Source organism: Manacus vitellinus, unplaced genomic scaffold (assembly GCF_001715985.3).
Source record: "Manacus vitellinus isolate BGI_N305 unplaced genomic scaffold, ASM171598v3 scaffold_28_pilon, whole genome shotgun sequence".
In the NCBI taxonomy this organism is placed as follows: Eukaryota; Metazoa; Chordata; class Aves; order Passeriformes; family Pipridae; genus Manacus; species Manacus vitellinus.
This window is the reverse complement of record NW_021940122.1, coordinates 716,013-739,729: the sequence shown is the minus strand read 5'-3', so window position 1 is coordinate 739,729 and position 23,717 is coordinate 716,013. Positions and strand designations below refer to the sequence as shown.

Below are 23,717 nucleotides of genomic sequence, written 5' to 3'. Positions count from 1 at the left end.
TACCCTTGACACTTCAATAAAAAAAACCCAACAAAACACCTTGATGACAGAATTTAGACACAATATAAAGTATTTAAATAAAAATAAATCTTAAGAGCTAGAACTGTGGAGGTCATCAACACAGTTTAATAAACTGAGTTCATTCATTACAAAAAGTCTTACTTTGGTTGTTCTTTTTCCACTAAAGCACACACCCACTGTAGAGTGTCAGACTCCCAAAAGAGTAATGAAACAATAGATGAACCATCTGTTGTTACACAAAGCAAATTGAAAATCCAGGAATAGAATATATGGGAGTTGTACTGAAATCAGCATTACCTTTCCATTTTCTTTCACTCTAGATTCTTAGCTAAGCTTTTACAGACAAAAACAAACAAATAAAGCCACCACACAGGAAAGTTGTAAGAGCTTCCAGACCTAAGCATACAGGGTAAAGTAGGACATGAAACATCCTTTGAGACAATTTTTTTCCCTCTCTTGGCAACTCTAACCCATACAATAATTTTCCAGTGATAAATACTCTGCCTCCTGTTAATACATCAAATGGCTGGCACTCATGGAACTGGTGTTCCACAAGGGTACAGAAGGATACGACAAGTATCTTAAATTGCATATCCATGGATATCCACAACTTAAACATCTTCACAGCTGTCAGCTGATTTTACTGTAAGGCTTACTTTTCACTGTCCCTTCCCAGCTTATTTATGCACACCAAGTGCAAGGCAGACAGAACTCCTTAACAGGCTTAAAACAAGTGTGAACAAATAACTGCCCAAGGAAAAGATTGTCTTGGAAAGATTTTCTGTGGAATACAGGATTACCCAAAAACTAAGTGCAAAAAACCAAGAGAATAGTACATTTACATGTCTTCTCTTCCCAACAGGTGCCTCAAAGTGCTGTAACAGAAACAACTCTTCTGTCCATAATACTGGAAGGATTCAGCCACTAGACATTTTTACCACATTACAACAGATACTAAGAGATAGGTCTTGCTCTTTTTTTCTTGCTTTCTTTATGCTGAGTAAACATAAGTTAATTTATTTCTCTAACACTTCACTAGCCATCCTGTTTCCAGTGGCTGAGTGGTTGTGCTTACTGGTTTCGAGAAAGCATGTCAAAAGTCCTTTCAGTCATCCACTCCAGTAACAAACTGCATTCCCAGAAATCACCCAATAAAAGACTGATTTTTAAAACAAATGTCCAACAGTCTGTACTCTAAGTTCATTTTAAAATATATTCTAATATTCTAAAAAAAGTGTATCTTTTACGTTGCTCATTACAGTTTAGCATTAGCAACACTGAATTCATACAGCACAAACAAATGAAAACTCTGAAAAACCCTCAGCCTTTTCAGAAAAGGATTTTGCATTCATATTTCCTCTAAGCCACTAAAAAACTGCTATGTGGTGTTCAGACATTTCTCTTCCTGCATTGGGATTCATTAAAGATTATTTCAAAGTGACTGCTGGGATCCATGATCCTCACAGAACAGCTTCCCTCCCCCATTCTTTTCTTCCTCCCCAAAAAAGTAGAAAAATGAGAGAAAACAAGCAACTCTCTCAGTGGCACTTAGACAGCTTCATAAGGCAAGGTTCCTTTCAGACAATCATTATGGGCCTGTCAGTCATATATGTGTGTAGTTAATGAAACCACATACACACAGACTGGAGGACAGCTGCACAGCGACTGGGTCACCACTGATCCATCCTCCTGAACACCCCCCAGATGAGCACTGTCTTCTTACATTACTGTGCTCTGCAAGTGATTAGAGCCCCATTCCTCATAGGGCATTAATTATCGGGATTAACAGTAAAAGGAAACACATGAACAGGATGCTATATACTTTTTTTTTTTCTGCTTTGAATCTTTGTGTATTTGGTACAGCTATGAATTAAGGAGTAAAAAGGATATGCAGAGATCTGAACAAAATAGTACAATACAGGCTTCCAGTCTGCTACCCTAAAGAAGCTCATTTAAAAAAAATACTGGAGAGGATTTCAGGCTGCTGACATATGACTTTCTCAGCATGACAAAAAAAAAATTGTCTATATATGCCACATTCTCTATTTTCCCAATTGCAATACAGAGTATATATCATTAAGTTGTAAAACCACTGAAGCATTAGCCACTGGGAATGAGCTGTCAGTAAGACGCAGTTATGAAGTGGATTAAAAATTCCTATGAAGTTAGAACATACACAAGCCTTTATCAGTGCTCCTATCCACCATTACTCTGCTGCTCTAGCCAAACAGCACATAACCTAAAAACTACTCTTAATTCTAGGAAGGCCTGAAAGTGCTATACTGTGAATCAAATGGCATAATACTTCCATCTAAGTGACCTACAATGACTGAGGTAACCAGTAAAAACTTACCTAACTAGAAATAAAGCATAGGTGTTCTAACCCTGTTACAACAAAAAAATAGATGCAGCCTTTTCATTATGACCCTGGCATTATTGGGGTGGCCTAGCAACTGAATATGCATTTTTCCTATTTTAGTGTTTCAGAGCTGAAATCTAGAACAATATTTTGTTACCAAAACCCTAGGGTTTTCTTCTAGTATCTTAAAACCAAGTACTTAGAAATAAAGAGACAAAACCAAGCTAAGTTATAACATAGTCATCTCCTTTATTGCTGGCATATTAGGCAAGCAGATGTTCTTAACAGAGATTGTCATCACTTTTAATGACAAACAACAATTGGAACACAGGTTCTCCACTTCAGAATTTTCACAATAGGCTGAATATTTTAACAAACTCAAATGTTTTCAGGCTCTATTTGTTGCATTATAGCTTCCTTAAACATGCATGACATTTCTAGAGTATTAAATACAACTTACACAGCTCTATTCTAAGTGTACTGATGGAAGGCTTATTTACCATATCTGCTGAAAGTTCTAACTTTGACTTGAAAGAAACTGTTTATTTTTCTTCTGTCAAAACTAAGCATTCTCCAAAAATAAGAATGATGCTCAAGGAGTTTGATATTAAACCCTAAAGTAATCTAGTAACACAATAATTTCATTTTTTACAAGTTATGTAATGACTAATTCTCTGTAGCCCCACAAACTGTTTAAAATATTGACATTGAAAACATCTGAAGGTGTTTCTCTTCATCCCACTAGAGAGTAGTTAGAATTAAAGGCCTGCTCTTGGACATACACCTGTAAGGTCGCACAAATAAATGACTGCTTTTAAAAAAATTAAGCATTGTTCTAGCAAATGTTCTTAGGTACACGATGTTTTATTACTGACCCTGCATTTCATACTTCCCATGACAGACACTCATGACTCAGAAACAACTCTGAGATGAGTTCACAGAATATTCTGTTGGCTGAGGACCATTTTCCATTGGAACAGTTTGAAAACAGATGCTAATACGTTTGTCTGTCTTGCATTAATGCCCTTCAACTTGTAACGGGAGGCAAACTTTTTCTCATGCAGTCATTTCCTAAATAATACAGTATTGCCTAAAATGTCCTATTTTAAACATGATAACTAACAAATGAAATTATCCTCTCTTAAAAAATAAGATTTCTGATATAGAGCTAATGAAGGTGTTTGGGGTTTTTTTTCAGGACAAATAAAGAGGTTAGCAAAAGCCTCTAGGATATCACTAAGGCCTGGCACTCACACACAAAAAAAGAAATAATTAATCTTATTAAAATGTTTCTTCATTCATAGCATAATCAAGACTGAATTTGTTACAGAATATTCCTCTACACAAGCTAGGGAGTGATCCCAGATTTTCCACTAAGTATGTAGGTTTCAGTTCTTTGAATGAGTTAGTCAACAGATGCAAGAAAAAGAGATGAACACTGGGCTCCAGATATAACTAGTCAGGACCTGCAAGAGACACTTACTTTATTCACTTACAGACAGTTACCTTTACTCACTTATAGACAAGCCCATAGATCCCTTTCTTTCTCCTATCAGTACACAGAGTCTAATCCAATCCTGTAGTATGTCAAGTACTCTCTCAAGGGTCTAGATATTCTCCAGTCTTGGTCATATCAACATAGACACTGTGTAATACTTTGGATTTGAGCTCAAGGAGAGACAGTAGATAATCAAGAGCTGATAAGACTTCCTTAGCTTATTATTCAGTATTACTCCCAACAGAAGACACATTTACATTATGGAAGGTAGGTGCAAAACTGGGGTTAATACTTAAAATAAGATATGGTGGTGGATTTTATTTCTATAGACACATCTGTTTAGTATCACAGACAGAACAAAGTAAGGCTCTAACTATTGCTAATGACAACTCTGAGTAAGATTTGTGCAATAAATAACAATCTTCATGCATATTTTTTGTACAGAAGACAGGAATCATTTTCCTATTTATTGTTGCTTCAAGTTTCAAAGCCATATAGTTTTACTATTTTAGCTTAGGGGAAAACAAGATCATGTTTTGTGAACATTCCCACAATTGTATCTATTAGAGGAAAAAAATGAAACTTAATTATTTTTCCCTCAAAGTTTTCTCCCACTGTACAGTCATAGAGGTTGCCAAAGACCAGCTAATAACAGTAAAAGACTAACTCGCCAGGTGGATTGTTTAGGTTCCCAACAGAGTCCTGATATATACAATACATCAGATACTATGCTGAAATTACTTCTCCACTTTTACCATTCAAGAATAAAAAAACAAAGTCCTTGTTGCAGAGACATCACATCAACTTTACCCATACAGAAATCAAATTTAGCTCAATCCATACGTTACCATTGATTATAATCTTTCATCATATACCCCAGAAATGTGTTTCTTACACATCTGCTACTTTTATGTTTCCCCTATATCATACCAGAAAAAGTAAAGTAATAATTATAACCAAATATTACTGAAATGAACTAACATCATTATTTCTTCACCACTTTTCTGATCTGTCAGGGTATTTGCAAGAATAAAGTCAATACATTCTTCAATATGTATCTCACTTAACGCAATGTTAAGAATTGGGTAATAAACAGATTATGGTGAAAATCTTCTATTAGAGAACAGGATAGCTCTTTAATTCTGACATATGAAATCTGAGCAAATGACGGGGAAAGCACACAATATTTTATCATATGCTAGAGACAAATATAAAAATATTTCAACAACGAATACCTTGGTTGCAAAACAGAAAGATTCAAAATATGTTAGTTATCTATATAGACACTGATGACAGTCACCTGGCTGCTTGCTCAGGGAGTTTTATCCCTCATATAAGTTCACTTACTGACTTCTTTTTCCATTTGTATTATGTGTTAAAAGACATGCTTCTTTTCAGACACAGTTCACTCTTGGTACTTTCTGTGTACTACTTGTTCTGTTTATTTGGATTTTTTTAACAGTTGCATTCATTGTACAGTCTTTTGTGTAAATATCACATTTTCTTTCAAATCAAGCAAATGATACTCCTAAACTGGCTCTCAAGAGAACATGCTGTTAAATCATCTGGAATTGTTCAATATAAAAGAATGAAATATGCCAACATATTAAACTTACAAGTAGCAGAACTGTTTCATGCAGACAACACAAACATACATTTTTAACTATAAGTCCTTGTTCCTCCAATATCAATTAACAATATTAAAGCTTTGACTCATTCCAGAGCATGCGCAGTATCATTGTAGAATCTGTAAAGACAAAGTTAACTTGAGAATGTGCAGCCACTGATAAAAAGACTTACTAAATAGTTATATTAACTCTGTCATTTTTAGCATGACTCAAGTAAATTCACATCATTAATATTGAAGCAAAGAACAGAATAGGAAGAAAGAATTATGTCAAATGATCACAAAGTATTTTAAAATTACCAAAGTACTCTCTTTCTAGCACAGCAGACTTCAATGGAGAGTTCCATCCATTGTCCTCTCCATCAATATCTCACTCTGTCTCTCTTGTTTTGAACTCAGGCTGTGTTAATCATAACATGTACTTTCACCCCTTTTTCAGATTAAGGTTATTTCTTACTCTGTACAGGGTAGTGAGATGGTCTTTATCAGGTTTTGATGCACAGGGAGCATGTCTTCTAGGTTGATTTTTGATCAAGCATTCTTTGGATAAAAGGATTACCACTACAGCACGTCTGTTTTCGTAAACTGGCTTTACTTTACTTTCAAAGAGTTTCTATTGACTAAACAGCAAGTGTACCACTTGAAAGTGATTATTCCCAACTTCCTTTTCATTTCTTTATAGCATAAAAGCAGACTTTTATTCTTTCATGTCTCTAATTTTTAATGGAAAACAACGCCACAGAAGATTAGGGAAAGGAAGTCATTTATTTTTATAACCTGAAAATAAAATTAGATGTGCTTATATATATAGGCAAACATTTCATAAAAATGGATGCTTTCTTTTAAAAGCTCTCTCTGCGTTTTTTCTTGCATGGTAAGTACCTTCCATCCCACAGGCTAGTGTTGAGAACATCCTAAAACAAATACCTTACCACTGAACATAGAATACTTCTGACAGAGAAGTAGAAAGCAAATTTTCTAAGAATCAACCGCGCATTCAAAAGTGAGTCATGAAAGATCCATTCAGGTCCATTACAGGACTTTTCCTCATGGTAAATTCAGGAGTCAGTGCTGTCTCTTCTTCAAAAAGTTCCTAAAGTTGCTATCTTGATGAGATCAGCTGGGCTTTATCATACCTAAGGACATAGCTCTATTTATAGCTGGTGACCATGGCCAGCCTCCACATGCACAGCTGTTCCCTACAGAGACCACGCAGACAAGTATAGTGAAGGGATGTGAAAAAAGCTGTTACAGAGCAGAAATGGTACTACTATCCTCAATGCCAAATGCACTGGAGTATTTCCAGACCCCTCTGATCATGTAGAAAACTATGCCCGTATAGATATTGCATCAGTCATACTGTATAATCCTAGTTAGTAGAACTGTCATTAGGTTTATCATAAAAGAAGTTAACATGTAACACATGAAAAGTCTGCAGGACTGAATTCCCCTAACTTTGTGCTTTTTGAGACCTTTCACACATGCACAAAGTAGGTATAAATCCTGTGGCACCTTAAAATTTGGCAACATCATCATGTACACTTTTCACAGGTATAAATGGTTACAAAAAGGGCAACAAGGAGGATCTCAGACTATGTATATCCCCTCACAAGCAGCTGAACTGTGAGATGTGACTGTCAACACCACATTATTTGTAAGACACCTTGTTTGAAAGACACCTTGCACTAACATAGAAAATGCTGTCTGATTTTATAAGAGTGAAACGTAAAAGACAAAGTGCACATATCTCTCCTCTACACAACTAGATATAGATGAAGGATCTAAATCAATTAGAAGAATTTAAAAGCCACTATTTTTTCATTAGGATCTTTTGTGGTTTTAAAATCCTTGTCTTCCTCTGCAATCTGAATAAATAGTTGCCTTTAAGGAACTCTGCTACTATTACTTCCTTTGTTCTCATTTAGCAACACCCTCCCCCAAGCAGTGAAGTTAACATGTAACACATGAAAAGTCTGCAGGACTGAATTCCCCTAACTTTGTGCTTTTTGAGACCTTTCACACATGCACAAAGTAGGTATAAATCCTGCGGCACCTTAAAATTCAGCAACATCATCATGTACACTTTTCACAGGTATAAATGGTTACAAAAAGGGCAACAAGGAGGATCTCAGACTATGTATATCCCCTCACAAGCAGCTGAACTGTGAGATGTGACTGTCAACACCACATTATTTGTAAGACACCTTGTTTGAAAGACACCTTGCACTAACATAGAAAATGCTGTCTGATTTTATAAGAGTGAAACGTAAAAGACAAAGTGCACATATCTCTCCTCTACACAGCTAGATATAGATGAAGGATCTAAATCAATTAGAAGAATTTACAAGCCACTATTTTTTCATTAGGATCTTTTGTGGTTTTAAAATCCTTGTCTTCCTCTGCAATCTGAATAAATAGTTGCCTTTAAGGAACTCTGCTACTATTACTTCCTTTGTTCTCATTTAGCAACACCCTCCCCCAAGCAGTGAAGATTTAAAAAAAAAAAAATCTAAAAATTTAAATTTTGCCTTACAAGTACTGCAGTCACACAGGCTGTTTGCATTTATGTTGAGAACAAGCTGTCATAATACCGCCTTACCATTTGTAACCTCCACGCATTCTCACCTGCCCTCTGCAACAAGAGTCCCTTTGTTTGAAAAGTGTGTTTGTATAACATTCCTTGTTTAATTTAGACTAGAACCAAAAATAGCAAATGGCTTGTGCTTCACCAAATCTGCACTGAAGCTCAGTTACTCATGTGGGTCAGGTACACCAAGGGGCTTATTAAAGCTGTTTGGCTCACATCTGGTTTTATATCACATCTAAGGAACAAGGAGGGGAAAGGGGGGTGGAAATTCTCACCATAACATAAAAGCTTAAAAAAAAAATTCATTGCATTTCCTCTTCCCATGCAACCCCACCTAATCAGTCATCTACTCTCTTTTCCTCAGAAGAAGCCTCTTTCTTAGAGATTATTTATTGTAGCCAAGTTCCATTCCCAATTACCTTAATAAAGGGTTGTACACTGAAGGAGAAGTGTCCTCTTTTTCCTACAGACAGCACAGCAATTTTAAGCAATGAGTCAACACTCCAGAAGACTTTCAAGCAGATTAATGCAACTACCTTTCCTAAAAATCTATTGAAGGAATCATCTAAAAATACAGGTAGATAAATACAGGAGGGGAAAAAAACAAATACTAGATTTCTTTCCCTTAGCTTCAGCAAGATTAAACAGTCAATATATTTCATCTCTAAAATGTGTTGACACAGTTTAAGTAGAGGGGTTTACATATCACGTTAAGCAACAGATGCATGATATGTACAGCCTAACTGTTCAGCTCAGAATGTACTGAAGTCTAAAAGCTACATAATATGCTAGGAAAATGGAACAAGTTACAGGATTCTAGGAAGCCCATAACTTTTACTTTATTTGACAATTACCAAGTTATCTGTGTGATATCAACCAATAGCCAAAACTGGCTGTATGAAAAGAGCCAGTAACATCCTTTTGTGAATCTGTACATTCCATTTGTCAAACAAGAAAACCATCAGCCAAAACAATCTTAACTTGTCCAAATAAAATCATCCTGAATCAAAACTTTACTCTTCCTGATCCTTCTTTTAATCAACAAAACTTCCTCTGCCTGGAGACACAAACAAGTTGTGAGGCTAGCTAAGTTATAAACTTCCTAAATTCCTACAAATAAAACAGCAAGGTTGTGGTAGAACATGAGGTAATTCAAAGAAGCACGGTAAGCTAGCTTACACTTACCACAGGACAGAAGTATACAAATGGTTGTTACTGTTTTACAGCTGGAATACCTGACACTCATCCTGATGCTAACTGTTTTAACTTCTTATCAAGTCTATATTTTCAAGGTAAGGAGGGAATATGCCAGAAATTTCTGCAGTAGAAAGGTCTCTACCAAGAATGCTGTGTAATTTGATGTGCCAGTTCAAGGACTTGATTCAAGAACCTTAACTGATCTCAATTGTCAATGCAGACTTAAGGAAGAGAAATGGCATACTCTATAAAACCATTAACCAACATGAACAGTAACAAAGGAGAACCTGATCTATTGCTTGAACTGTAGATAAGACCTCCTCAGAAGCCTTAAGAGAGTATAAGAATTCTGCACCAATTAAACATTTAAACAAGCTGTACAATTTAGAAACACACAATTTGAATCATGACATCAAATTGCCAGATGCACAAGAGAATTTAGTAAGACTTTCTATACAGAAACAGGAGTAGTTTTGTGATCACCTCGAAGGACTGCTTTGACTCTGACTTTCCCTACGTGCACATCTGTTTCTACACTGGCCCCAAAACCACTTCAGCTCTTCTCCTCTTGCCACCTTCATACACATACCACCTACTACTTAAGAAATACCCATCTTTCTTTTTACCTTCCACTTCTGGAATGCCACTTAAAAATAGTCAACTTACTTTGGCCAAACTGAGAAGCATTTAAGATATTGTTAATTATACACCCTGGTTTTATACTTTTCCACTTCTCAAATAAAGGGCATACAGCAGAAGGCATGCAACATTAAAACAGTCAATGAATAAATTTCATCAAAAGGTGTATTCTTCCAAGGACATGATTTACAGGTAAGCACAGGAAACCTCCCACTTGTCTCCATTAGTAAAAAGCAGTTGTGTTAGCCCTGAAGACCATGTTCAGCATCTTGAATGAATCCAAATGTAATCTCCCCACTGCCACTTTATTCCTCCTCTAGTCTCATTATTATAACTGATGTGCTTGATTTCTACACCTGGCTAACACATTTATCTGAAAAACTGCCATTCTACAAAGTTTTTACTTTTTCTGGATGCATAATTCTGGAATGCAGCAAGAAGAAAGGAAGTTTGGACTTCACAGAAAAGATGTTTTCCAGCTTTAGTTTACTTCCCAATAAACAAAGAGAACCAAAAAAAAAAAGGGCCCAACAAAAACAAATTCGTTGAAGACACAGAAAGCCTTTTAAGAGTAGATGTACCTGAGTGAGCAGTTTTAATAAACCTGGGTTAATAACCTTTTAGAAAGTAAAATCTGTGACAAAAAGATCTTAAAATTACCTCACTCACAGTGGAACTTCTGTGAAGTCTATATTTAGTACAGTTTACAGAACTTACTGAACCATCATCTCCTATTAAGCAAGAGGATTGAGAGGACATAATTTCAAAGTAGACATCATAGCCACAGGACAGATGCAGTTCAAACACAACAAACAAACCTGCAAACCCTGCTTTCTCCACTTAGCAAGATTCATCCAATACAGTATAGAACAGCACCAACTACTCTTAGACATGTATTTGATATGGAAACAAGGTAGAGAAGCAGCACTAACACAGTGTAAGCTCTTGTACATAATCTGATTGGCACACTATCTTGTTTCATGCACAGGATCTTTGAGAATTAAAATTTATGACAAATTATTCACAATGGAGTAACTTTGGTGTCATCAGACAAATAAAATCACATGTATATGTGCACTGGTTCCTAAATGTACCATCACTATAGAATTAAAAATATTATTTAATAATGCTAATAGGTTAAAATTATACCTATATATATATATATATAAAGAATATATACATAAAGAATGCTTCCAAACACAGTCAGTTTCTCTTTTCCATGATGACCTTCTATCCAGAAACCAAAAGAGAAATAAAAAAAAAAAACAACAAAAAAACAAACATAGAAACTGTCCAGGTGTCAACATTTGCCTTGCCTTTTTTTAAAACTGACTACTTCCCAATGCTTCTACTACAAACTATTTCAATTTGACATTCATTTTAGAAGCATCTTCAAAAACATATCTTTAAATGATCATTCCTATGAGTGCATCATAACGCTAACAAATAATGTATTTAGGTTAATGAGGCATATTTGGAAGCAAATAAGCTAAAACCATTAACGACTTCTTTATTAAGTTACCAAGAATTAACACGATTAAGTGTGTTGAAGCACTGCTTTGCTTTTTGCTCAGCAAACAAGTACACCTTCAGTCAACTTTAAACTACGACACACATACAGATTAAACACTACCAGTAGATGAAAGAGGGTGCACTGAAATCATAAAGATGTAGCTTTAACTTGGAATGGCATGAGCTGCTGAAATAATGCTTACAGTTTTTTTGTTTAAGATTGTATAGGAAACACAGCTAAAAATTCGAACACAGGAAAAGCATTTCTATTGCCCTCCTTTCCTCAAGCTTCAGACTCCATCAGTTAGGCAAAATAACACATTTGTCACCTTCTGAAATACAAATTTAGGGAGCCTGAAGTAGTTATTGTGATTCAGTGCACTTCATTAGTATGATTTGCTTTAAAATCCCTCCTCTCTAATCATGTCACAAGAATGACTCAAATAAAAAGACAGTAAATATGTTAACTGTACCTTCCTCAAAAACTGTCTGCTTCACAAGACATCCTTATATCACCACTGTTACCCTAACACAGGGAAATGAAGCGGGTAACTGGAAAGAAGAAAGTAACTCTAACAACTAGATAAAATTACTAAAGACAATTTCTGCACAGTCATTCGAGCAGTAACAGCAGATATTCTGAAAAAGTGACACTGAAACTGGTTTTAATTTATTGCTAACTGTAAGCAAAACCTTACGCAGATGGAGATTTCATACAGCACAGGTATATCAAAATAGAACCTGTTTATATAATGCAACCACTTGTCAAATTTCCCTCACCATAGAAAATTCTCATTTCCTTTGCAACACAATGACTTCTGCACATACAACAAATGGGATACTTAAAAAAGAAGCCATAGGCTCCATGTTGAACAATTCTTCCTGGGGTTCTGGTAAGAATGCATCTACACGGAAAACGTTCTTTTACATACCTAGGAATTCAAACACCAAACACATCCACCAAAATCTGTACTTGTCACTAAAACAGCTCAAACAGTGTATTTTGCTCCTCTTGGAGCATTTTCTCTACATATATTCCCAATTGGACAGTCTTTACTTACTTTAAAAAAAAAAAAATTTCCTTAGATGTTAAGCAAACTTCAGACACCCTACCAAGCACAGGAGACTACCACAGTACACTGAACAGCTATAATCATTGCTAAAGATCTGGAAGGAACATATGTATAAATCAAACATAACAGCAGTGACATTTACAAGAATGTAGACATTTCACTGCTTCTACCAACACTTTCACCAGCTGTAAAACTATACTGCAACCATGCCTGCCTCAGAGCTCAGGTGCAGTCAGAAGAGCAAGGATTCAATCCTCCATTCACTTTGTTTCCCACTCCCCACTATCTCCTCTAAAAAGAAGGGACTCTGGAAAGAGCATCATCTCTCTTATTTGAATAGATTTAAAGTTATACAACACATGGCAAAGACTAATGGCCACAAGCAGTGTTATATTCTCTCCTTCCCAAAACAAGATGGTAGATTTTGCAAAGAATTTCCTGAAATACTCTTTTTAAAGTATTAGGTAATAAAATCAAATATTAAAAACCTCTTCAGTTACCACCAAGAGTACAGATAAAGCAGACATTATTCCTTTTATTAAAACTGAACCACTGCAAATCAGGAATCCGTTAGGTTTCTGATGCAACTTCTCAGCACCAAACTAGCATTATCATCACCTTATGCTAACACCACATAATATCTGAAAATGTGAATATTGTTTTGTTTCATTCCATCCCTTGGGAAAGCTCCAAGTCAACATCCATCATGGCTCCCACAGTTTTAAGAACTGGGGTAGGGAGGTCAAGTTCAAGCCAAGTTAACAGTCACTCTCTCTACCACAGGAAAAACTACATACTGCAGGACCCCGTGAATAAGTAAGTACAATTAAATGAATGTTTTATGAAGGAAATGCACTTGGTTTTAAAGGTCACAAAGTGACAGATAAGAGCATACAGTGGAACAAATCCAGCTAATTCCTGATTGACCTGCAGGGTCAATGAATCCAAGCAATGAATGTTTCTGCTCTTTAAATAATTAAAAATGTCAAAATACAATGGCTGCAGACAACAGTGTTAAGAAAGCAGACAGACCCAATAATCTACTTCATATTTAAATATTTCACTTACCTGTCCTGTGACTGCTCCTCATACATTCTTTCCTTTCCTTCTTTGAAGAGTCTTATAGCCCGTTTTGATTTTTTCATAAGACTGTCAATGTAGATTTTAAAATATTCGTTCTCACTGAGTTGTGCAAGTTTCTGGTTGTCATCATATTTGCTCAGTATAAGTCGCAAATGTTGGTAAGTGTCGGGTAGAATGTCAAGTATGTAAGGTGGGCTGTTTTTGAGTTGAAGCTTTGGGTTTTGGCACAGTCTTACCTATAAGCAAAAACAGGAGAATGTAAAAGACAAGAAATATGTTGGGACAAAAACTGATCTGACATCTTCAAACTTATAGGTGTAACATACTTCTCTAGTCTCCAGGCACACAGAAGTAAATCCTACTTCATTTATATTCCGTGAAATCCCAACATAGACTCTAATGTCAAAAGAGGTAAAATTTGACTTAATCTTGTCACATGTATAAAAAGCAAACAAGCTTACCTACAAAGTTTGGGGCTTTTCCCTTAAAGTAAGAATGTCTTTGCCTGCCTAATATATGCTAAGGAGCATATTATCAAAACACAGCATGCAACTAAAGCCAAGAGCAGTACTTTCATACAGATCTGTTTGCTGCAAGCTAACTTACCTATGGATGTTCAAGCATCTACCAAGAACTGACATTCTAAATTACTTAGTCATCTGATGGCTCTCTCTTTTCTTTATCCAACAAACAACTTAGAACCTACAGGAATTTAAAAGCATTATTTTTCAGCTCCTGGTTGTACTAGAAGTTTGGTGATTTGATCTTGGCTGGATGCCTGGTGCCCACTAAAGCTTTTCTATTATTCCCCTTCTCAGTGTAAGAGGGGAGAGAATACGTCATGAAAGGTTCATGGGTCAAGATGAGGGCAGGGAGAGATCACTCACCAGTTACTGTCACAGGCAAAATAGACTCAATTTGGGGAACTGAATTTTACTACCAATCAAATCAGAGTAGGGTAGCAACTCCCTTCCTCCTGGGCTTAATTTTATCCTCTCGACCTCCTTCCCCCCAGTGACGCATGGGGACGGTGACTGGGGGCTGTGGTCAGTTCATCACAGGTTGTCTCTGCCACTCCTTTCTCTTCAGTCTCTGCCACTCACACTCTTCCCCTGATCCACCATGGGGCCCCTCCCACAAGAGACAGTCCTCCACAAACTTCTCCAATATGAGTCCTTCCTGCAAGTTGCAGTTCTTTATGAACTGCTCCAGCGTGGGTCCCTTCCACAGCTTACTGTCCCCTCCAGGAACAGGCTGCTCCAGCATGCATCCCCTGCTGGGTCACAAGTCCTGCCAGCAAACCTGCTCTAGCATGGGCTTCTCTCTCCATGGGTTCTGCCAGGAGCCTGCTCCAGTGTGGGTTTCCCACAGTGTCACAGCCTCCTTAAGCATCAACCTGCTCCATCCTGAAGTCCTCCACAAGCTGCAGGTGGATCTCTCCTCCACTGGGGACCTCCATGGGCTGCAGGGCACAGCTGCCTCATCATGGTCTGCACCAAGGGCTGCAGGGGAATCTCTGTTCTGGTACCTGGTGCACCTCTTCCCTCTCCTTCTGCACTGACCTCGGTGTTTCCAGACCTGTTTCTCTCACATATTGTCACTGCTCTCTTCCCTGCCTGCAACAGACTTCTGCACAGTAACTTTTTTTCCAACCTTCTTAAACACCTTATCCCACAGGCTCTACCACCATCATTGATGGGGGTCAGCAGCAGGTCTGGTACTGGCTTTATCAGATGTGGGGGAAGCTTCTGGCAGCTTCTCACAGAAGCTACCCCACAGTCTCTCCGTTACTAAAACTTTGCCATGCAAACCAAATACAAGATCATCTTAATGGACTTGGAGTCCTCATGTTCCTAAATGGTACAAATATTAATTGATTAATATATATCTTACTTAAAGAATAAACTTCGATTACTTGAACAACTTTATTTCAATCTAGTATCTACTGGAATTGTTTCTGGAAGAGAAAGGTTTTGTTTCCTAAACATCTACAAGGTTAAAATTGTCTCCTGGCTACTCAAATTCTCTTATAGTTTGTTCTGTAATGTTCTGTTCTAGAAAGCAAGAGAGATCAAAACTAACAGGTAGTTTTTCAGTGGTATTGCACTGAGCTGTCTATGATCAGCTAAAACACTGAAGAGGGACACATTCTAAACATGCGCGTGCAGCTGTACATATGCAAATACTTAAAAAAAAATTAAGTCCATGTGGTATAAAAGTTTTATAGGCATCATTTGGAGATTGCCACATTATATATTAGTGACTTTGACATTCTTTTGAGGTAACTAACGAGGTTGTAAAAACATCTTAATACTGCTGAAACTAGATTCCTATTCTGACTAATGTATCAACTTCAAAAAAGTGCAGTCTTGAGCAATTCCGGGGGAGGGGGAACAAACTTGTATTCTCTAACACTCACCTCTCTAAACTCAAAGCTTTATCAGTATTGTTGATCCCTCTTGCAATTTCTAGATCTAACCATTAAAAAATGTACTGCCTTCAGACTGTTGTCACTAGCAGACCTTCAGGCACCACAAACAGCAAAGCAAACACATCATAGTTTTTTACCCTCTGAAACATATACATAAAAACACAATCAGGCAAGCAGACTTAGGTAACTGGGGTCATAGTTAGAAAAGTGGAGATAGAATTCTGAATGGACAGAAGTCAAGCACTGACAAGTTTTTAAAAAGAAGCCCAGCACTACTGGAACTGCACAAACCCATAAGTACTGTAGAAATGCATTTTATCCAAAGCAGTATTTAAGACATGACATTTGCAATAGCTCCCCTCATTTCACTGATCCATTGTTGGTTTAGTAATTGCTATTATTCTTTCAACTATTAGACCAAGTAACACATCAGGAAGCCTTTTCACAGAGAAATTTACAATCTCAATAGAAAAAAAATGACAGCCAAGGGGAAGCAGGCAAATATGAATACATAAGCATAACACTGTTGAACATGTTAGAGGGTAGTTCAGGGACTGAACACTAGCAGTTCAGTATTTCTAGATATAAACAGCAATGTTTCATAGCAAGGTCTCAAATAATTTTGTGGCTCATAAAAGAACTCCTCAGTTGAGGAAGAAGATAGAAGGAAGCAAAAAAGAGTAAAATATTAAGATACCTAATCATGTCTTGACCTGGTAATAAAGTCTGGAACTGCAATCCATAAATGCAAAGAGACTTTGAAAGTGAAAATAACTTGTTTATATTTCATGTGATAAAGATAAGGTCATCAGGATAAATAAAGGACAACAGAGTCCCAGCCACGGTTTAGGACATGCCTGAAGTAGCATTCTCAGAGAATAAAGGTTGGATAGGATGGCATTCTTTCAAGGTCAGAAAAGCAAAGCTGAACTTACATAGAGAATAGCAAAGTCTGGATGGAATGAGAGATTTAGGTGAATGGATTGACCTGAAAGATTCAGACACAACTTCTAAAAGAGCAGTTCAAGTAAAGGAGTTGCACAAGTGAAGGCAGGATGATGGTGTCACCCCAGAAGATCAAGAAAGGAGCTAACAAGAGAAACTCACGGAAGGAGATTAAACATTTTTTTCTTGTTACACTGAAGTTAAGCTGACAGAATTCTTTAAAGAGATTTCAGACATCAGGCAAAGAATTTTGCATGTGTAGACAGACCTGAAAAATCATCCATGCAGAGACATACATGAATTTCTTTTTCTTTTGTAGAAGAGTAAGAAGAACTGGACTTTCAAACACAGAAGTGAAAACCTTTATGAAAAGCATAGATGTTTCCCCTCTGAACTTCTGTTCTCTGCAATTTCTGATTCAGTCAAAACTCGAAATCAGACTGACATTCTTCACAAAGCCAACTACAGGTGACATAAATCTGTATCACTGATTAGGCCTTACAACTTTATGAAGCAACAAACACGGGGGAAAAAAATAGCTGAAAGATGGTGACGTTTATTCAGAGGAAAAAATCAGCAATGAAAGCAGACTGCAAGCAAAGAAGGCTGCAAACATTTTGAATTACTTATTTTCTAACTTAAAACTCATGAAAAAAGAATTAATTATCTTCCTGAAGTCTATCTTTTCAACCAGATGTGCCAAGAAGCAAAATATAAGTGGTTTCACATTATATACCATTAAAATATAAAAACAACAGGAAAAAGCAAATTGCTTATGCTGATGGCTGAATTTTCAACAGCCAGTCCATTCAACTATACAAAAAGAATATCCAGTTATAAGGAAAAATTAAAAAAAAATTAAAAAAATAAGTTTCTCTTTCAGAAGTTGTAGAAAGTCTTCAGTCCAGTGTCATTACATACAGCCATATACACATCAAAACTGGATCCTGTAGTCAAGATGGTTTACGAGGCTTCACCTTCTGATGAATTTACAGAGACAAATACAGCACACTACCAGAACCTTCAATTTCAAAATAAGCTTTTAAGAAAGTCATACAAAAAAATCTTCTGCACCTTTATTAGCCTTATACATTCTAATTGAAAAAAATGCTAACATTAAGTTCAAGTCAGTGATCCAGTGAAGTAGCACAAGGTTTTCTTTACTTTATAGAGTACACAAGGTTTCAGTTGAAAGGAAGTAATATTGTAAAGAAATGGCTGCTAAACCATATGGTTTCCAGCATGAGGATGTCCTGACACATACCACAGCAGTGAACAATTAAAAGTAAGCAACAAGAAATAACACCTGCTGACGCAAAAGATTTACCAAGATCTTTCTTCAAAAGAAAACAGAACTCAAAACAAAACAAACAACCAAAAAAACACTCCAAAAATAAAGACCTCTATATTGCACTTTACAAAGCAACTCTCACCAACACCTTAGGAGCGGACATGAATCATATCACTGTGTGATTTTTGTATTGTTTTGACTGGAAGTAAGCATGTACATATTTAGCAAGCAGTGTAAAAAATTAAAAGCAGTCAGTCAACAAGTTAGTAAGAAATGTCTCTCTTGTTGAGGTAAACTGAGACAAAACTAAGCTCCTTCCACTACCTCACTCAGGGAAAATCCAAGTACTTAATCCAGAATCACAGAAGCAAGAGAGTACAATTCTGATTGTGAAACACTGAGGCATTATCCTAATCTACCAGAAACTGATTTTGAAACAGTTAACTCTGGAACTTCTAGACAAGCTTACTCTAGTTCCTTTGTAGAAAAAAAATCAACCTCCTCTTCCCTCCTCTCTTCCTCCACCATTTTTGAATATGTTTGACTCAAATTACAAGGCATTATTTCATAGCATGGTCAAAGATGAGAGTAATGGAGGCCTATTGTATGGAGACAATTTCTTGCAGAAAACTATTTTCTATTCACTTTTTAAAGCAAACAAAGTTGAAAGCCCTGGAGTTGTTTGAGAAAAGAACTTTTGTTCAAGCAAAGTATAGCAGCCTTAACACAACCTGTTTCAACACCTAATGCTAGTCAAAGACAATACAAGGAAAGTACCTCAGCTAAAACAGAGTAAGTATCTAATGAGTAGGACATCCGCTTAAACAGAATGAGCTAGAACAATCGGAGCATCAGTGCTCACACACTCCCAAAACTACACTTCAAAACTGCCCAACTGAATGAGTGCCTTCTGCCATGCTGTACAGAATTGTCAAAGAATTAAAACACTTTGACACACCACAGAGAGCACAAAGGTAGCTCTGCAGTTCTCCAGAAAACCACAACACAGTGCTACTAACAATGAACTCTGAAAAAATTTATCAGGAGGGGCTAACCAGGAAAACAGTCAAAGTCTGAACATAGATTTCTTCCTGCCTAAAGTTCCCTTAACTGCAATGCATTTTATTTTTCACAGAAAGACGGAGATGGCTTTTCTTTCTGAAAGAAGCCTTCTCATCAGAATGTAAGTAGAGGTGACCCAATCACCAGTCTTTTTGCCTGAGAATACAGTAAGTGCTTGTTCAACAACAACCACACTACAACTGAGCCGTATGTTTCCATACTGGAGGTAGAAGTGATAACAATCCTGATGCTACATATGCACAAGGACGGTTGACTTCAGAGAGCAATTTTACTTTCTTCCAACTAGAAACAGAGTAGCTTCCAGTTCTGTTTACTATTTTATTCTTTTTCCACAAGCAGTGTATGCAGGACATAAGACTTCCTACCACCTTTGACCATAGCATCATAGAATATCCTGACTTGGAAGGGACCCACTAGGATTAGCAAAGTCCAACTCCTGGCCCGATACAGGAGAGCCCCAACAATCCTACCATATGCCCGAGAGCATTGTCCAAGCACTTCCTGAACTCCAGCAGGCTTGGTGCTGTCCCTGGGGAGCCCGTTCCAGCGCATCTGGAAAGGAACCTTTTCCTAATATCCAACCTAAACCTCTCCCAACACAGCTTCACATCGTTCCCTGAAGTCCTGTCACCGGACCAGATTATACAATGAAGAATAGCATGGTTGTGACTGATGACTGCCTTTTCTAGATCCTTTGGAACAATGACATCTAATTGAATCGGAGGGTTGCACACTAATGTAACGATTACATAAAGCATTGCAAAGAATATCCAATGCACACGTAGTTTCAACTACCACACTTCATATGTTCACTTAGATGCTTAGAGATGTTAATTTAAAGTAAATCACAATACTAAGTTGCAGAGGTAACACAGCGTTTACTCACTAAATCAAGAGTATGAGCTTTGGACACGCATTCTAATTTGCTCTTGAATAATTACTAAATAGCAAATCAAACTGCCACCCCATTTATCCAGTCAGAGTCAAGCAATTGAGGGGGCCATGACAGAGTGCCCAAATAGTTTAGGGAATGTTGTTAATCTTCATGTTAGAAAATTTAATTATTTTCAGGTCCAGTGCATAAGAGTTCTGAAAAGTCATTGAAAGTTGCTGAAATATACCTGTTCTAAATATCCCATTCAGAATGTGTCACAATTTTATCAGCTTGAAACCCACAGGACTGAAGTGTGAACAAATAGTACTGGCAACTCTAAACAGCCCAAGCAGTAAACTGACCTAACTACTCCCATGTTTACATAACAGTCATTCTCTCCCAAAGTTTGTCTCAACATAACCATTATCCTCTAATAGTAATACACTACTAGTCTCTAGGTTTTAAAAACCATAAGGTTTACAATTTCAGAAAAAAAAATCCTCACATAATTTATACATAGTTTAAAGAAGACTTGAGTTGTTTGTTAACAATACTGATTTTTTTGTTCACAGGAACTTTCTAAAATAGACATCAAGCTTTAAAAACAGCACTTTGCTTGCTACAAGTCCAGAGATATATGGTCAACTTTCTCATACAATGCTAGCACTGGAACGCGGGGCTAGCCTTCCAAACCATAAAAGGAATATTATCCTTTGCATTGCAAAGGCATTAAACAAAATATTTTTGGTTCTTAATGGTAAAGCTACTGCTTACCCATGAGAAAAGCAGCAGGGAAACTGGACATTAATGTTAATGGTTGATGACCCTTTACCAATACAGTTAGTATTGTAAATTCACATTAAAAAAGACATACCAGTAAACAAAAAATGTACAGATCTCAATGGATGAAGTATAGAAAGGAAAATACAGATATAAGATGTACAGGTAACAATCCACATTCACTGATTACTTACTAGCAATTTTTTTTTCTTATTTCCTGTAAGCATATTGCTTACAGTAGCTTTTACAAACAAGGCTCTAAGCAGGAACACTACTATAACGTTCTGTCCTGCTAAAGAACTCTTTTTCAAACCGATATTAAAAGCTTAAAGAGAAGACACTTAAGCAAAAACGCAACCTTCTGCCTATTCCAACCTAAAGCATCAGGCCATGGAAAACAGACATTACAAGGAAATCCAAACAATTTGAAACCATGACACAGAATCGATTCCACACCAAGAAGTTTGCATGGTGTCTAGGTAGCCAGAACTTTTATACACACCATAAAACCACCCTCACAGTATAGCTCTTACAGGGTAGCAGTATTTGTAGTATTGGTTAATCCCTTATTGTTGCAAACAAACAATTCACACAGAAAATCTCACCTGCCAGAAGAAGAAATTATAGAAAGAAATGAAGGAAAGGTAAACCGGAAATTATTGAGCTTTGCCCTTAGTTTTTAAGGCTGGTCTTTTTTCATTCTTTGGTCAAGATAATAGCTTTGCTTTGTTTCCATTCTCCATTTCCCTAACACCTTTAGAAAAGGAGAAAACTTTATCTACCTTACAGTAAAAAACGATGGTTATCACAGTTGCTACAGTTAAAGAATAAACAAGAATAATGACTGTTGTTACAACAAGCAAAATAGGCCTTAAAACCACAACCTCACTATGGGTAGCACCTCACTGACTTGACAGAGCTATTGCCTTGGCTAGGTATTAATTTGATCAGTGACCCACCACAGAAATTAGTCATAGAACACATTCCAGAAATGGGATTTGAAACAACAGTTGATCAAGTTGGTTTCTATTTCTGATTTTAATCCCTGGGTTTGATCTAGGCAGAGAAAAAATGACCTTCCTGCACCTACTGCCACAGAAGGCTAAGAGATTTAAATTTGTTTGCCAGCATATTAAATTTGCTCAAACACATCCTTTCGCTATAAGTATGAAATACTAAAAACTCAAGCAGCAAGCTACAGCATTCTCACATTATGACATCATCCTGTCTGGTATACTTTAATACAATTTGGAAATAAAATTTGATTAACTGAAGGCAGCTTAAAGAGGATACATTAAAGATCCAAATTGAGGACACTTATCCAGTAAAATGAAAAAGGAAGCACAGCACAATATCCAGCCTTTCCAGTGACTTCTACTGAACAGGCCTTACTGGCTGTTCTGATGGGCTATGACAAATACAGTTATCCTATACTGGATGAATGAAAGCAATCCACAAATCCAAACAGTGGGTTTAAAGACAATACACAGACAATATACAAAAAAAATCAGGGTACAACCTTACTGTATAGATCTGTAAAAGACCTGACACAGGGGGAAATGAGAGCTATACACTCCCCATGCGGTTTCAACAACAAACCAGGTTCCTAGTTTCCAAGTTGAAAACTTCCTTCTACTGAGGAAGAACACCTACTTTCAGAGATTCATATTTGCATTTCTTATTACAAGATGCTCACTCTTAACAGCATCCTGATCATTGACAGAAAAATATCAACAAAGTTTTTGTGATAGTATTGATTTCTATCAAGGCTGGGGTTTAAGTTTGCAGACTAACAGTGTGATCCAACACGAAACACACAGAATATGTGATTACAAGTCTAAGTTAAGCAGCTTTTGGTTAGGACAGCTCTTCAAGTTTGAGTCATTTTAAAGGATCTGAAAATAACAATAGCCTAAGGCAAACACACACATTTGTTTTCCTTCCACAAACCAAGATTAAAAAAAACATAGCCAGAGGCCACTGGAAAGAAAAAAAAAAAATAAAAAAAGACAAATGGTGCTTAAATAACCTAAAATATAAGTCCCCTTACTTCCCGAGGCACACACAGCACAGTAGTCAGAGCTGAGGAAGGAGCTGTTTGCCCATGTGTACTTATTTAAATAGTCCCATTCTTCACTGTGTATACACGAATGCACCGAGACACCCACCACTTTGTCCATAAGCTTCCAGGTCTTTTCCACAGTCCTCCGGTCGGCAGCTGCCTGCTTGGGGGGGCCCACAGCATCCTGAATGGCATCGATGAAGCCCAGGATCCGTCCCTTGCGCGGGTTCCGGCCGTTGAGCGAATTGGCCATCTGGGAGCCAAGCTGGCCGCAAAGACAGAGAAACACAGACTCACAAGGTGCTCTGAAAACATCTTGTCACAGAACCCGTCGCAGCCTGCGAGGCAACACTTCCTTCTCCACGGGCAGGAAGGGGCAAGATCACGGCATGTTTAGGAACAAGCTTAACTTTTCACGACAAACAGCGTAAACCCACCTGGCCCGGGTTTACACTGGCAGAAGCGATCCAGGATTTATCGTCAACACCGGCACGGGCAGGCGGGAGGGGGGAGCCCACCCGCGCCGGGCTCCGCGCCCCCATGCCCGGCCCCGCACAACAAAAGAGGCCGCGGCAGAGCGGGGGCAGGAGGAGGAGGGAGCAGGGAGAAGCAGCGAGGGCAGCAGGCAGGCAGGAACCCGCAGGGCAGGCGGGGG

The 23,717-nt window shown here is 37.4% G+C and overlaps 1 protein-coding gene across 2 annotated transcripts in view; it reads right to left on the bottom strand.

The window, feature by feature from the left end:
- Positions 1-23,321, bottom strand: part of CBLB (Cbl proto-oncogene B) — a 132,934-nt gene extending 109,613 nt beyond the window's left edge. For both annotated transcript variants that reach the window (XM_018074701.2, XM_018074702.2), the window contains exons 1-2: positions 23,169-23,321; positions 13,582-13,832 (exon numbers count right to left, since the gene is read on the bottom strand). In XM_018074701.2, the coding sequence (XP_017930190.1) occupies positions 13,582-13,832; positions 23,169-23,315 (398 nt within the window). In that variant the 5' untranslated portion in view covers positions 23,316-23,321. The remainder of the gene's footprint in view (positions 1-13,581; positions 13,833-23,168) is intronic.
- Positions 23,322-23,717: the final 396 nt, after the last annotated feature.